This window comes from Sminthopsis crassicaudata, chromosome 4 (assembly GCF_048593235.1).
Source record: "Sminthopsis crassicaudata isolate SCR6 chromosome 4, ASM4859323v1, whole genome shotgun sequence".
Classification (NCBI taxonomy): domain Eukaryota; kingdom Metazoa; phylum Chordata; class Mammalia; order Dasyuromorphia; family Dasyuridae; genus Sminthopsis; species Sminthopsis crassicaudata.
In genome coordinates, this window is record NC_133620.1 from 456,233,338 (window position 1) to 456,249,144 (window position 15,807).

A 15,807-nucleotide genomic window follows, 5' to 3' on the forward strand; every position below is an offset into this window, starting at 1 on the left:
GAGGAAACTGAGGCAGACAGAGAGTAAGTCTCTTGCCCACGGAGGTACAGCTAGCCAGAGTCTGAGGCTGGATTTGAACTCAGGTCTTCCATTGCCCTTTTGTATTTTTTTTCAAAAGTTTGTGGCTTGGGGAGTATGGTAGAAGTCCTAAGTATAGTCTGGAGGTGAATGAGCAAAGACCGGCTTCATTTGGAGTTGGAACCATCCAATCCAAGGAGAGGCCGCAGGGGCAAGATTCTGCTTCTTTTTTCTCCTCCTCCTTTTTCTTTTTACTTCTCCAATGGGTGAACTCTGGGGCTGGAGCTGGTTCCAGAGTGACCTCAGGATGACAGAGGAAGTCGGGAGAGGAAAGACTGGAAAGATGGAATGGGGGCCATGCTGTGAAGGCTTTAAAAGGCAATGAGAAGGGTTTGCGCTTTATACGATAAGGAGCCGCTGCTGTGCATAGAGGAGGGCGTCACCTGGAACATTATCGCCCATGAGGAACGGAAGTTGCAGATGACTCCAGAGGGCCCTGGAGAAAAACCTGGTGCACACTGAGGTTCGGAACCAGATTTTCTGTTACCCAGTCCAACATTCTTTCCATGTATTACGCTTGTTGCCTTTAAGTATTTAAAGGGCTGTCATGTGGAAAGAAAGGATTAGACGTTCTTCAGAGCCCCAGAGGGCCATCCTGGCGTCCATTTGTTACGCTTGTATGTGAGCCTGGTTCTGTGTCTGGGCGAGGGCGGGTGCATGTGCACTTATGTATCTGGGAGGTTCGGATAATAATCAGATTTGGAAGTGGAAGGACCTTGAAAGTCGTCGAGTTCATCCCCTCACTTTAAAGCTGAGGAAGCCGAAGCCAGGAAATGTGGGGAAGTAGCTGAGGGTCCCCGAGGGCAGAAGGAGGATGCTTCATGTCACCTGGGAGGATTGGAGGTCACAGTCTGCCTCACAAAATGTGCTTCAGTTTCCCCAAATGTAAAGTGGAAGGATTGGACAAGATGACCGGAAAGGGCCTTTCTCCTATGATCCATAGTAACCTTTCGGTCTTCTCAGGCCAGTGGTACCTGGCTCAGACGGCTCTCTGACCTTGAACTCGATTCTAACAGACCTTTCCCGCTAAGCTGATTTGTATTCCTCGTCCCCTCCCCCACTCAAACAGGACTTGTGTATTTTTTTGGCATCTGGCTCCATGAGGAAGAAATCCATTTAACATGAAGGCCCACAAGCAGCCACTGTAGTGAACAAGTGTAATTAGGCTATTGGTGCCTGAGGACTGCCAAGATTATTCTGTGACTGCAGTATTTATTTAGGTAATAATTAAGTAGGAGTGGGGGAGCAAAACCAGAGGCTTCTCGTTGCCAAACTCCAGTTCCCTCCAATTAAAGGGCAAAGCCGGCCAGCCAGGTGGAAGGGACAAGGCTCGCCTCCTGGGCCCCCTCAGACTCGTCGAGGCAGAAGCTGGCACTGCCACTGAACGTTGGCTCAGGACGGCAGTCTACTCTCTTCACCCCCCATTTCTGGGGCAGAGCAACAGCAAGAAGGGCAAGACCATTGTTCCATCATCTTGGATCCTTTTCAGTTTTCCTTCACCAGGTCCCACTGGTAGCCACCACTTCTTTTTTTTTTCCCACTGATATTCCAGAAACCTAGCTTTTCCATTAGCTGAAAACCTAGCTTTTCCATTATTTCTGGGCTGGTTTCAATTTCCACCAGCCACAGATGAGTTTCCTGTTACCAAGGATCTTCCATCCTCAGCTCTCTCCCAGGCTCTAGACTAGATCCAGATTCCCAACCGTTGACAAGATGTAGTAACAGCAGCTGCCATTGCCACGGCACTCAAAAGCTCACCAAGGGCTTTCTATGCATCGTCTTATTTGATCCTCACTACAAACCTGTGAAAACGCTGGACAAATGAGGGAACTGAGGCTCAAGAGATTTGGGGACAAGACATTAATCCACATGCATCCTGTTTCCAAGCCTTGTGTTCTTCCTGCTGTAGAAATAAAGCTGACGCTGCACTTGGTGTCCCATAATCACCTCAAATTTAAGATGAAACCTTAGATTATTATCTTGACTCTTTCCTCACTTAAAGGAAACAGAAGTAAAGCAAAGATTTCTTTCTCTGTTACAAGACATATGTTCTAGAGATGCTAATAATGTTACTAAGACAAGAGAAAGAAATTAAAAGGGAAAAGCACAAGCAAAGAGGAATTAAACTACTTGGATTTGCTGACAACATTGCTGTTGACTTAGAAAATCAGCAAAAAAATAGAGACTTCAGATAACAGGACACAAAATATACACCAAACTCAATAGTGTTTCTTTTTAGCAATAATAAAATCCATATGGAAATCATGAAAAAAGTCAAGTACAAAATGCCTAAATATTGGAATCAATCTGCCAAGGCAAACCAGCTTAGGTAAACACAATTACAAAATGCTTTAAAGAATCTTCCCTTATTCTCACTTCAATTCACTCACCAAATCCTCTGGGTTCTATCTCTGAAATGTCACTTGCATTTTTCTGTTGTTGGTCAGTCATTTTTGGTCATGTCTAGCTCTTTTTTTTACCGCATTTAGGTCCTCTTGATAAAGATACTAGAATAGTTTGCTGCTTCCTTCTCCAGCTCATTTTATAGATGGGGAAACGGAGACAAACAGGGTGAAGTGACTTACCCAGGATCATCCCACTAGGAAGTGTCCGACCCTTGATTTGAACTCAGAGCTTCCTGACTCCAGCCCCAGGAGTCTATCACTAAACTACCTTTATCTACTTTTCTCTCTTCCCACCATCACCTTCATTATCACTCTCCCAGATTATTGCAGTAGCTTCTCAGCAGATTTCCAGACCTTTATTTTCTTTCTCCCTCTAAACCACCTTTCTTCCAGATTTATCTTCCTCGTGCATAGAGACACTTCCATCATTCAGTTGCTTGACCCTCTCCCCCTTGCCTGCTAAGTTTAAAATTCTTAGTATGTCCACCATTCGAGTCCTAAGGTTTCAAGTTCCTAGTGTGGGACTTCACTAGGCCCTACCACCTGACATTGCCATGTCTTGTTGCTAGAAAGGATCTTGGAGTTTTTCTAGTTTTACCTTCAAATTGTACAAATGAGTTAACTTTCAAGTGTCTTGCCCAAGACCACCCAGGTCAGGGGACAGCACTTGGATTCAAACACAGCATTATATCCCTTTTGACCTCTGTCCCTTTGTTCACATCCTTCGTATACTTGAAATTCTCCCTTTCTTTACTCCTCCATGTTTTATAGTCCATCATGACCTTCCCATCTCTAGACCTCCTGGAACCACTTATCTACATCTCTCTTACCATGTGTTAGTTTGCATTATTGTTATTAGTGTCTTCTCTCCTGATAGACTGTAAGTTCCATGTCATATCAAAAGTTTGTATCTCTCCCCAATTCTTAATCTCAATTCTATATACTTAGTAGGCACTAAATCAATATTTGTTGTACCGAATGGAACAGAGGCAGGGAATATGGGGAAGAGAACCTGAATAACCTATAGAATGGATAAACCTGGATAACCTTTAGAATGGATAATAAACTCTTAAAGAATGAAGAGAATGATCACAGTTTTGGAGCCACTTTTTCCACCTAATAAGGGAATGCTAATGTCAAAAAGCAAATGGTACCTATGTGAAGTAGTCCAGACACGGGAGCGATGGGAAGGGAAGAGACTTAATGACTATTTTGAGTAGCACACTTGTGCACATGAAAACCTAAACGAAGCCAAAGCTGTAGAAAGAAAGGAATAGAAGTAACCGACATTTACAAGAGAGATTTGCTAGCATGGTACGATGGACGTAGTGTTGGATCCCAGCTCTGTCACCATAACCTGTATGATCTTGGGTAAGCCATTTCTCTGGATCTCAAGTTTCTCATTTGTGAATCCAGGATGTGTCATCATCCTACATGAGATGGATGTAAATCAGATGCATCAATTATGCAGCTATGTGGCTGGAGCCAGATTAAAATGTAATCAGGAAATATTTAACAAAATTAATAAATAACACACCGGAATGCAAATAATGTTAATTTAGGGTTTTCTAAGTCAATATGCAGCCTTCAGGGATCTGTTTCTATTTCAGCTTGATGCCAATGGTCTCGATGACTTCTAAGCTTCCTTTCAGCTTCAAGCCTATAATTCTATGGTTTGGCAGCTGATTGCCTCGGGGGCAGTGAGGGAGAGGGAAGAATCATAGATAATTGGGAACTTTTGACTGGGAAAATGCTGGGACCATCAGTGGGAAAGAGGAAACTGGACTCAATTCTCTTCTAATTGGGTGATTTTGTGAGCTAGGAAGTTGAGAGAAGAGTCAGGTTTGAGGCAAATTCAATCAATGAATATAAAATGCCCAGTTAGTGCCAGATGCCAGCAAAAAAAAAAAAAGGAAAAAATGAAAATCATATCTGCCTTCAAGAAGCTTTTTGTTGGAAAAATGAGTTAATTCAGATGTGGAAATGTAAGTAGGACATCCAAATGGAGAAGTTTAGCAGGTGTCAGAAGCCCAGGACGGTGACCATGGCTGGAGGGAGGAAGGAAGGAAGGAAGGAAGGAAGGAAGGAAGGAAGGAAGGAAGGAAGGAAGGAAGGAAGGAAGGAAGGAAGGAAGGAAGGAAGGAAGAGAGAGAAAGAGGGAGGGAGGGAAGAAAGAAGGAAAGAAGGAAGGAAGGAAGGAAGGAAGGAAGGAAGGAAGGAAGGAAGGAAGGAAGGAAGGAAGGAAGGAAGGAAGGAAGGAAGGAAGAGAGAGAAAGAGGGAGGGAGGGAAGAAAGAAGGAAAGAAGGAAGGAAGGAAGGAAGGAAGGAAGGAAGGAAGGAAGGAAGGAAGGAAGGAAGGAAGGAAGGAAGGAAGGAAGGAAGGAAGATAAGTGAGTGGATGGTTAGGTGGACAAATAGAAGGTAGATAAGGTAAATGTATGTATAACTGGGTAAGTAGGTGGATAGAGGAGTAAGTACATGGATAGATAGATGAATAGATGAATAAGTAGATGGATGGATAGATAATGGAAAGACAGACAGACAGCTACACACTTGGGAGCCATCTGCATAGGGGTGATAATTGAAGCCATAGAAATGGATGAGAGTATGATGAGAGAGGATGGAGACAGAGAAGAGGGGACTGGGCCCAAAGGGCTGGGGAGCAAGACCAGCTGGGACTTGGAGAGGCAGTACATGATCCTTGGAATTTGCCTGTCCACTGACAGGGAGAGAATGGATTGGGGGAGGGTCTGGAAGGCCTGATTGGCACAGAGCAGCCAGACTCCTGGCAGTGACCTGTGCTCTGCTGCCCTTCTCTAGCTCAAACTCCCCCCCCCCCCCGTTCTGCCCTTTGCCTGGATTCCAACCACCGCAGCTGCTCAAGATTCCCAACCCAGATCCCAGTTGGGCTGCTGCTGTTGTCCTGCCATTCCGAAAGAGCTGGGAGCTCATTTTTTCTGAGAACTGGACGGGAATGAGGAGACTGTCCCAGCAGTGGTGGAGGAATGAGTAATCAGGGAGGTGAGATCATTTACTAGGGCACCTCCTCTGAAAAACAAAGACCACAGTGGTTGGGAAGGGGGGGTGAGTAACCCAGACCAACTCGGATGTGTCCCGACAAAACACACACGCGAGCGCACACCCCAACTCCAAGTGAGCACCCAACAGAACTAGGAAGCTCTTGCCTGTAGTCAGGGAGCTCAGGTTCTCTGGGACCAAGGCAGCCAGAAGAGGAACAGTGTGGGGCTGAGCTGGGACCCCCATCAAGGCCAAGAGCCCCTGTGGTCTCTGTGCACCCTTCTCCTACTGGAGATGACACAAGCCCTGGGCTTTCTGTACCAGGGCATAGGTTTCCAATAATAACATGATTACCGCTAACAATAATGACTAAAATTTTCTGGTACTTTAAGATAAGATTGCCAGGAGGTTCACTTCGGCCAGTTTCATTTGATCCTTAGACTAACCCTGAGTTCGGTACTATCAGGGTGGTTCTTCATACTTAAGTGAGAAGGAAACTGCCTGAAAGAAAATTAAGTGACTTTTCCAGTCACACAGTCACTAAGCACCTGGGATAAGGTCTGGAGCGAGGCTTTTGTGACTCCAGGCTTTCTGTTCTCTGCCTTCTATTGCCTCAGTTTCTCCATCAGGACATGTTTCCACATCTAGCGATGGGTTTCTACACATAGGCCCCCAAATCCTTCTTAAGCCAAAATGAGGAAGCAGATCTCCAGAGAAATTAGGTCACTGACTGAAGTCATGAAAGCAGCAAGTGACAGTCAGGATCTGAATTCAGCCTGGTTCCCCATCCTTTCCTCCTCACACCATGTGGTGTCTGTGGGCACCACAAAATGTAGCTTGCAGACTTGGGGATCAGGGGGAAGGAAAGGGGGATCCCCTCCTGCATCCAGGAGCTGGGCTCACAGCTTAACCCAAACCCTCTGATGTATCCCAAAGCCCCGGCCTAGGATCGGCTGCAGAGACACAGCCATGCAGGAAGATAACTGCAGACAAAGGAACGCTCATCATTTAGGATTGGGGGCCCCCCTTTTTTTCAAGCTGTTCTCATAATTAAATGATGATCCTAGTAATTCTTAATAGCAGGGCTTCTGACAGTGAAGAATGGCATTGTGCCGAAGGCTCAGAGGCTGGTTTGATTGATGGGGGAGCTGCCTGGTCCTTCCCTCCCCACCCACGTCTTTCCCTAGTCACTGAGGGCTGCTCTCTACCTCTTGTTTCCTCCTCCCTCCCTTTGGCCCCTTAATATTCCAGCTTGGGGGCAAAGAACACAGTTACAGAATGGCACCTTGATTGGGAGCTGGACTTGGAGGTCAGCAAGCCCAGTTCTCTTGGTTTACAGATGAGGAAACTGAGTCTCCAAGAGTTCTTTGCTTTAGGTTACTCAGGTAACCTAAGACAATTAGAATCCAGATCCCCCGGCCACATATGGAGAGTTCTCTCTGTGGTCCCACGTTGGAATGGCTCTGAAGCTGCCATGTGCAGAAATGTTTGTGGCGGCCCTTTTTATGGTGGCAAGAAAATGGAAGCTGAGGGGATGTCCATTATTGGAGAATGGCTGAAAAAGTTATGGGATATGAATGTCAGGGAATGTTATTGTTCTGTAAGAAATGACCAGCAGGATGATTTCAGAGAGGCCTGGAGAGACTGACAGGAACTGATGCTGAGGGAAATGAGCAGGACCGGGAGATTGTTGTATACGCCAGTAAGATTATACAGTGATCAGTTCTGATGGCCATGACTCTCTTCAACGATGAGATGATTCAAAGCCGTTCCATTGTCCAGTAATGATGAGAGCCATTTACACCCAGAGAGAACTGTGGGAACTGAGTGTGGATCACAGCATAGCATTCTCACTCTTTTTTTTTGTTGTTTGCCTGCATTTTGTTTTCTTTTTCTTTTTCCCCTTTTTGATCTGATTTTTCTTGTGCAGCATGGTCATTGTGGAAATATGTATAGAAGAATTGCACATATTTAACATATATTGGATTACTTGCCAAGAGGGGCAAGAGGGTAGGGAGAAGGGAGGGAAAAAATTGGAACACTGGGTTTTATAGGGATAAATGTTGAAAATTATACAAGTAAATATTTTGAAAATGAAAAGTTATAATTAAAAAAGAGTTGGATTTACCTGGAAAAGGCTTGACCTGAAGGAGAGATCGCAGGGCTAGGGAGCTGGTCGGAGGCAGCTTGGGAGACACTGGCTGAGCCCAAGGCACCAGGCCCAGCCGGCTCCTGTGGGTGATCCTGGATGATCTTTGGAAAATGGCTGCAATGAGAGAAGGGCCATAGGGCCAATGAAAGAGCAAATATCCTGATTTTAATTGTAAAAGGGGCCAGATGGTGGAGTTAGTGGACTGTAGGCCAGGGACCATGACTTATAGTGTGTTGTAGCCCCCAAGGCCCATTTCTGCTGGCTTTATTTTATTTATTTTTCCAAATACATGTAAAAATAGTTTTCACCATTCTTTTTTTATTAAAACATTTTATTTTCAAAATATGTGCATAAATACTTTTCACCATTCACCCTTACAAAAGCTTGTGATCCAGTTTTTTTCTCCCTCACTTCCCCTCCCTTAGAGGAGAAGTAATCCAATAAATGCTAAACATGTGCAATTCCTCTAACCATATTTCCACAGTTTTCATGCCGCACAAGAAGAATCGGATCAAAAAGGGAAAAAATGAGAAAGAAAAGAAAATGCAAGAAATAAGAAAAAAGTGAAAGTGCTACGTTGTGGTCCACGCTCAGTCCCACAGCCCTCTGTCTGGGGGCAGATGGCTCTCTCCAGCTCAAGACCGCTGGAACTGGCCCCACTCACCTCACTCAGCACTCACTTTCCCCCCTGCTCTTATTTCCCCCTTCCCAAGACAGCAAGCAATCTGATTCAAGTTAAATGCGTGCAGTTCTTTTAAACAGGTTTCCATATTTGTCCCGTCCTGCTGGCCTTTAGCACAGAACCCTGGAGAGCATTCTCTGAGAGGGGCCTTAGGAAATCAGTGGAAGTGGCCTGTCCAGTCACACAGCAGCCCTTCCCCAGCTTCAGGGAGCATTCCTTGCGCCTTGCCCGTCAGGGCGCCTTGTTTGGGTGTTCTCCCCCACCTGCCAAACTCCCCAAGAGATTTCTTGGTCTGTTCTCAGCTGTGACATCAACCAAGAGCTTCCAGAGCTTAAATAAATCCCGCGAGAGAAAGCTGCCTGGGGAGGGGATGAAGGGAAATGTGCTGCACATCTGGTGGGAGGCTGGCTCTGGTGGGGGAGGGGGAGGGGGGGCAGGGTATTACTGACAAGGAGATCTGCATTTGAATCTCAGCTCCCCCTTCTTCCCCCCCCCCCCCATCCAGCGTCCCTGCCTCTGAGGCAGTTTCTCTCAGACTCAGTTTCCGGTTGACCACACATAGCCCCTGAGGTCCTTCCCAAATCTCTGAGCTTGAGCCTCAGTTTCTTCATCTGTCCAGGAGGGGGGTTGGGCAGGCAGACCCTTCTGTACTCAAAAAAAAAAAAAAAAAAAAGCCCTTCGTTTTCTAAGCCGGGCAAATCCGGGGCCGTGAGCCGCCATCCCAGGGGACCGGCTCCTTTTTATTCACCTCGCTGTTCCCGTCATCAGCGTCACTGCGCCCGTCCAGGCTCACACTCTGGGGCTTTGGGGCCCCAGCTGTACTCCCAGTCCATTTATTTTTAAATTGTGCTTTCATCTGCCGCGGCCACGTGGGTCTCCAAGGAGATGCAGAAACCTCTTGGACTGTTCAGATGATTCCCCGTCTTCCCGGATGACTCCTGCTTCTGCCCAAAGCTCCTTCCCGGCTCACCTCTGCACCTGGAAGTGGCTGGGCCCGGAGGGAGGCTGCTCATATCTGAAGTGGAGGAAACTGAGGGACAGAGAAATGCCCCGGAGCCCAAGGTCCGGCCCACCCCAACTCGGCCGGAGCTTCAGCACTAAATCAGTCCAACTTTGACCTTTGTTTAAAAACAACCTTTCATGGATACTTTGTGTCCCGATGTATCCTTCCCTCTCGCTCCCCTACAGAGCCATCCTTTTTACTTGTTTATTTTAATAAGAGCTTTCTATTTCCAAAGCTGTGCAAGGATAATTTTCAACATTCACCCTTGGAAAGCGCAGGTAATCCAATCTAGGTTAAACCTGGGCCGTTCTTCTGTCCACATTTCCACATTTATCGTGCTGCACAAGAAAAATCAGATTAAAAAAGGGGGAAATGAGAAAGAAAAAAGCAAGCAAACCACAGAAGGTGAAAAGACTGTGATCCCCAGCCAGCCGTCTGGGCTCCCTCCTTCACAAAGCTATTGGAATTGGGGGCCACCAAGGGGGGAGCAGGTCGGCAAAGCGTCCCCCCCAAGACAGCCTGCAGCACTCCGGCCTGTCCCTCCTCCTGGACGAGGACAGGAAGGAGCCCGTTTCACAGCCGCCCGGCCTCTGATCAGCCCGGCTCCATGATGCAGTGGGACAGGGCGCGGGCTCCCCGAAGATCTGGAGAGGAGGAGTTAACACTGAAGCCCATCCACGAGCCCGGCGGAGGCTTCTTCTGGTCAGTGTCTCTGCCATCCGGTCCGGCCCGGTCCGGCAAGCTGGGTCTCCGGCCAGAAGCATTCTGGGGGCTTCCAAGCCACGAATGGCAGGGAAAGAATGACCGGGGAAGGGAAAAAGTCTCCGTCTTGTCCAGTCTTGTTCATAGACTTTGCCTTTCTCTCTCATTTCTACCGTGAGTTTCCTGCATAACCTGCTGTGGATGGACACCCCCCCCCCATTCATCTGGCAGCCCTGCCCCCAGCTCCCAGCCCAGCGGGGTCAAGGGTCAGGGCGAGTCAGTGTGGAAGGACAGCCCGGGCAGATACCCAAACCCAGCATTTCCTTGTTTGATTTTGAGGAAGTCGTTTTAGACACGAGCCCGGGCTGCTCTGGCTCGGACGGCAGGAGAGGCTCCCGGCCGCCCGGCGCGGGGACCAGGGAAGATGATGGACTTCCTAAGGAGCTTTCTGGTGAGCCCCCTGCCCGGCAGGGACGGGATGCCCACGAGGGCCCCGGGGGAAGGGCCCGGGCTCGCGGGCCGGCGCTTGGCAGGCGGCCGTGCCCGGGCAGCTGTTTGCCTCCACGCAGTGTTGTGCTGGCATGTCAGCCTGGAGGGGGGAGGAGCCGGGGGCGTGACTGTGAGTGTGTGTGTGTGTTAGCACGTCTAGTGTGCACTTGTGTAGGAGAAGGGGGAGGGCCGGCATCTGGAGGAGTGGGGGAGGCGAGCAGGTGGAAGGAGCCGGGGTGGGGGCCAGCCTTGGAAGGGCCCCCTCCCCCACCCTGCAGCTCCCCCAAAGACACCAGCTGTTGCCTCGGGGCCCCCAGGGTGCGGGGCTGGGGCTCCTGGAGCAGGGGCCGAGCCCCCGCCCTGCCCCCGGCTGCTTGGTCTCTCTGTGCCTCCTTTTTTCTCCCTCTCAGTGGGAGCCGGGCCGTCGGGGGTCTCAGAGGCTCCTCACCAGTGGAGGTGCCCCTCCCCCACTCACAGGGTGGGAAGGGGCAGGATCCGAACCCAGACCGTCAGACTGCGGCCCACAGGTCCTCCATCCCGGCCCCGGCCCCAAGGCTGGCCGAGGTCCTGCCGGCTCGGGGGCAGCGTGGCCGCTGGGGGAGGCAGAGAAGGCCGGGGCCCCTTGTGAGCCCATCCGCCCCCTCCTCCGAAGGCCGCCTCGGGATGGCCCAGGGAGGGATGACCTCAAAGGGAGCCTGGGTCCCAGCCGGGGACCACAGACTTGCTGGCGGAGTGAGCGGGGGGCTTAGCGCGGCTGGGAAGGCAGAGCGGGGTACTGGTTAGCGCCTAGAGCCTCACATCGCCCTGTGACTGTTGCCAGCTACGCCGCGGCGTCTGTAAAATGGGGAGAAAAACAGTTTTAGCTTGTCCTCCTCGGCCCTGGGGGGCCCAGTGGGCTAACGTGAATGCGGGAAACGTTAAAGTGAGACAGAGAGTCAGCCACTGTCAGGGTCGTGGGGCAGCGCGGCAGTCCATCAGTAACGTTTGTTTTTTAGGAGGCAGTCAGGGATAAGTGGCGGGCCCAGGTCCCTACAGCTCAGTGCCTGAGCCCGGAGCTCCCGGCCCGGCCCGCCCTCTCCCCGCCGCCCTCGGTAATCATCGAGGCTCCGCTTCCAAGGCCGGAGCCGGAGCTCCCATCTGCTAGTCCTCCCTGCTAGGGGAGCTGCCCCCTGGACAGCGGAGGGAGCTCCCTTGGGCAGGCCTGAGTCTCAGGCTCTCCACACCCCTGCTGGACGGACGTCACCTAGCCAGGAGCCTGCCCCCTCCAAGTCCTTCTGCGGTGCCAGACACATGCAGGCCCCTCATCCTGACGTCTCCGGTGGGCTCAGGCAATCCCTCTTAAACGCTCCCGGTTTCCGGCTTTCCCCTCCCTGAAATTATTCTGCGTTCACTTAACGTCTGGTCAGCCCAGCAGCACGCAAGAGACTATTTCATTTATGCTAGACCCTTGCAATACAGTAGGCGCTTAATAAGTGTTGGGTTGTATATTACTCTGTGTCCCTTTTCCCCTCCTGCAAAATGGGTGGATGTTTAGAGGAATAGGATGGTGGTCCCAAGTAGACCATGGCAGGTTTGGACATTTCTTCCCCTTTGCTCTCCAAGCCTTTGTTCACACCGTTCCCTCCACCTGGAACGCCTTCCTTCCCTCTCTCCCTGTCAGAGTCTTATCCGTCACCTCCAGGAGGCCCTTCGTGATTGCTCTTCGGCCCACCGATCTCTGCCTCCTCTGAGTGCCCACAGCCACTTTCACCTCCCCCCTCTTTTTATTATAGTAATTTGTATCCGAGCTTTATCACCCTACTTTACGAGGTCCAAAAGGGCAGGAGCTTTCATGTTCATGTTTGTAGTCCCCTTGGGCCGCCGTGCAGAGGAGGGCTTCCCCTTGAAGGGACCCATTGAACTACCCCAGGGATGGACCCCTAACTGGGGCTGACGGTTTCTGAGGCGGGAGCCCCAAACCTGCCGCTCTGGGGGGGCTGGGGACGGCAGATTGCCAACACCAAGGGGTCTTCAGCGCCCAGCACGCTGCCGTCATGGCGTGGTGACCCAACCCGACCTTGGACACTGACTGTTAACTTCATGCCTCTGTGAAGCTCAACAGCCTCCTCCTCCATCCCCTTCCTAATGCTAGGGTCTTTATGCATAAAATAAGAGGCAGACCAGACAGGCTTTCAGTTCCTTTTCAGTTGTAATGTTCTTTGATTCTATTAATCAATTTGATCCAAACTGAGCCCATCATTTTCTTCCCAAAACTAGGATGAAAATAAAAAATAATAATAATAATTACAACAGTACCTAAAGTTTGCCAAGTGCTTTATAAACATTATTTTATTCTCACAACAACCCTGAGAGGTATATACTTTTGTATTCCCATTTAAGAGATGGGGAAACTGAGACAGTTTGTGTGACTTACCCCGTGTCACATAGTCAGCAAATGTCAGAGATGGGATTTGAACTCACGTCTTCCTAATTCCAAACTCAGCGCTCTGACACTGTGCCAGAAAATGTGCTAATTTCTGGAAATACAAAGAAAGACAAAACCCTGCTCCTGCCCCAGGAGAAATTCCCTTCTAATAGGGGATTGTTGTTGTTCTGAGGTCATATCAGTCATGTCTGACTCTTCCTGACCCCACTGGGGTTTTCTTGGTAGAGATCCTGGAGCATTTGCCATTTCCTTCTCCGGCTCCTTTTACAGATGGGGAAACTGAGGCAAACAGGATTAAGGGATTTGAGCAGGGTCCCACAACTAGTAAATGTCTGAGGCTGGATTTGATCTTAGAAAGATGAGTTTTCCTGATTCCCAAGTAGGTGCTTTATCTACTGCACCACCTGGTCACCCCAGTGGGGGACTAGTGAGACCTATTTATATCTGTATATGTGTATATAGCTATGTGTATATACATATATATCTATCTATCTCTATATTTATATATATATAAATATATATATATATATAAAATATATATATATAAATATATATATATAGAGAGAGAGAGAGAGACAGAGACAGAGAGACAGAGAGAGAGAGAGAGAGAGAGAGAGAGAGAGAGAGAGAGAGGCAGAGACAGAGAGAGAGACAGAGAGAGAGAGAGGCAGACAGAGAGACAGAGACAGAGAGAGGTTAGCGTTAGTATTTACTTATTTTGATAAGCACATTCATTAAGAAATCTGTCAAACAAGGAACTCTGGGAAGTCTAAAGAGAAAGGTAATTATTGTCCTTGGCAATCAATCAGCCAAGACTTCCTGGAGAAGGTAGGCTCAAAATCAGGGATTTCATTTTAAAAATGAGAGAGAAGGAGGAATCATAGTTTATGCTGCTCTTGCTCCGTAAAAATCGCTTTGCTCCCTGCAGCCCGGGAGGTGCAGTAGAAGTTTTCCTTTTTCCCTGCAGAGGCCCAGAGGGGCTCATTAACCAGGCCGTGGTCTCCCAGCTGGGGAGCGTTTGGGACTCTGTCTTAAGGTCCCGCCGTTGCCCACAGCCGGCGCTCCTCCAGTCCAGGCCGCAGGTCTCCTTGCTTTTCTCTGCAGAGGTCAAGTTTATCATCACCACTGGGTCTTCTGCCAAGCACCGAGGACGTGCTCAGTAAATATTTGATTGATCGATTCTGTCAGGAATATGGAGCTGCTTCATTTAGTTTGATTTTTTAATGGATGGCATTAACTTAAAAATGAATGGCTCAATCCCGAGGGGAATCCCCAGCCATTGTGGGTTCTTGAGCAGGCAAGTGACTGGATAACAGGAATGCTTTAGAAAATAGATCTGGCAGTGGTGAGAGCTGTGTTAGCACGAACCAGAGTGGGTAAAGAAGATAGGAACAATTGATAAACACTTATTAAGCACCTACTATATGCCTGGTAAAATAAGCAGCCTGACAACTATGCACATAATAAAGTAAATGCAATGTGATTTAGGGAGAGAAAACACCAGCAATAAGGAAGGTGTGGGGAGGGAAGAAGTAATGAGTATGAACCTTAAAGGGGATGGGCCCCGCTAGACTGAGGGCAGGGCCCGATTTTTGTTAGTTCGATGTTCTGCAAGCAGTTGTTGATTATTAAACCTCTGTCTGTTGTCTTACCACCTCTGCCATGGAGTGTAAACTCTCCGAAGGCTGGGATTGCGCTCTCAGGACGGGCTTTCTGACTCGTTGGGTTGGGTGGGTTGGAGGAGCCACCAGGAGAGGCCAGGATTGGAGGGAGGGCCTGGAGCAGGATGGATGCTGGGGAAGGGGCTCCAGAGACAAGTCCCCGACTTTTCCCAGGTGGCTTTGGTGCAAGAAGCATGGGCTGTGGAACTCCAGTGATGGTCTCCCACCTGGGATTGTTTCTCTGTCCCGGAGAATGGTTCCCACTGAACTATTCACTTAGTAAGAAAATGGCTCATCAGGATTAATGGAGTGATTTGTGTTCATCGAGAGATGTTAACGATGATTCACTTCTCATCTGCAAGGATACAGATACTTTTAAACCCACTTTATGATGAGAAAGCTGGGCCAAGGACTTTGTCTAGGGGTGGCGTGGCTCGTATCCGCCATCACCTCTGTCCCTATGGGGTCTTCTGGCCCTTGAACGGCTTGTGTTTGCCTTTTGTATTTACTCTGGATAGATTTATTCTGCAGTGACTTCAATATTTGTAGGTTGCCTTCCTATAGAATGTAATCTCCTTGAGCAGCTATCAAACGGAAAAACTAAGCCCCGGGTGGCAGGAGCGTTGTGGGGCTTCAGTGAGGTAACCGGGTGCCTGGAGCTCTGAGGCGTGATTATGCCGTCATTTAACATCTCCTGAAACCCTGCTTCCTCTTTGGAGCTTTGGATTTTTGTTGTCGGGTCCTTTCGGTCCCTGAAGGTAATGGGGGCAGCGAGATGTGCCGCGAGGAATAAGCCGGCGTCCTCAGACACTTACTGTGTGTGACCCTGGGCGAGTCACTTCCCCAGTTGCCTCAGTTTCCCCATCTGCAAAATGAGCTGGAGAAGGAAATGACAAACCATTCCAGTATCTTTGCCAAGAAAACCCCAAAATGGGTCACAAAGAGGCAGGCATGACTGGAAAATGAACAACAAAACACAGGTAATGTTCCATTTGGAAACTAAGTCAAGATGCATCCCACAGGGATCCGTGTTTATGGCTTAGAGAGCACTGGGCTTAAGTCAGGTCCATGTTTCACGGCCTCAGACTGGGCGGCCTCGGACAAGTCACATAACTCTGCCTCGGTCTCCACATCTGTAAGCTGAGCCAGAGAAGAAAAAGGCAAACCGTTCTGGCATCACGGCCACAACTGA

General features: G+C 49.1%; 1 protein-coding gene across 3 annotated transcripts in view; it reads left to right on the top strand.

The window, feature by feature from the left end:
• RAP1GAP2 (RAP1 GTPase activating protein 2) overlaps window positions 1–15,807 on the top strand; it is a 221,458-nt gene that overhangs the window by 142,115 nt on the left and 63,536 nt on the right. The window contains exon 1 of one of the 3 annotated variants that reach the window (XM_074263904.1): window positions 10,344–10,491. The exons of the other annotated variants lie outside the window; for them this stretch is intronic. Coding sequence (XP_074120005.1) covers window positions 10,465–10,491 — 27 coding nt within the window. The 5' untranslated portion in view covers window positions 10,344–10,464. Of the gene's footprint in view, window positions 1–10,343; window positions 10,492–15,807 lie in introns of those variants that run through there. 3 annotated transcript variants of the gene reach the window in all.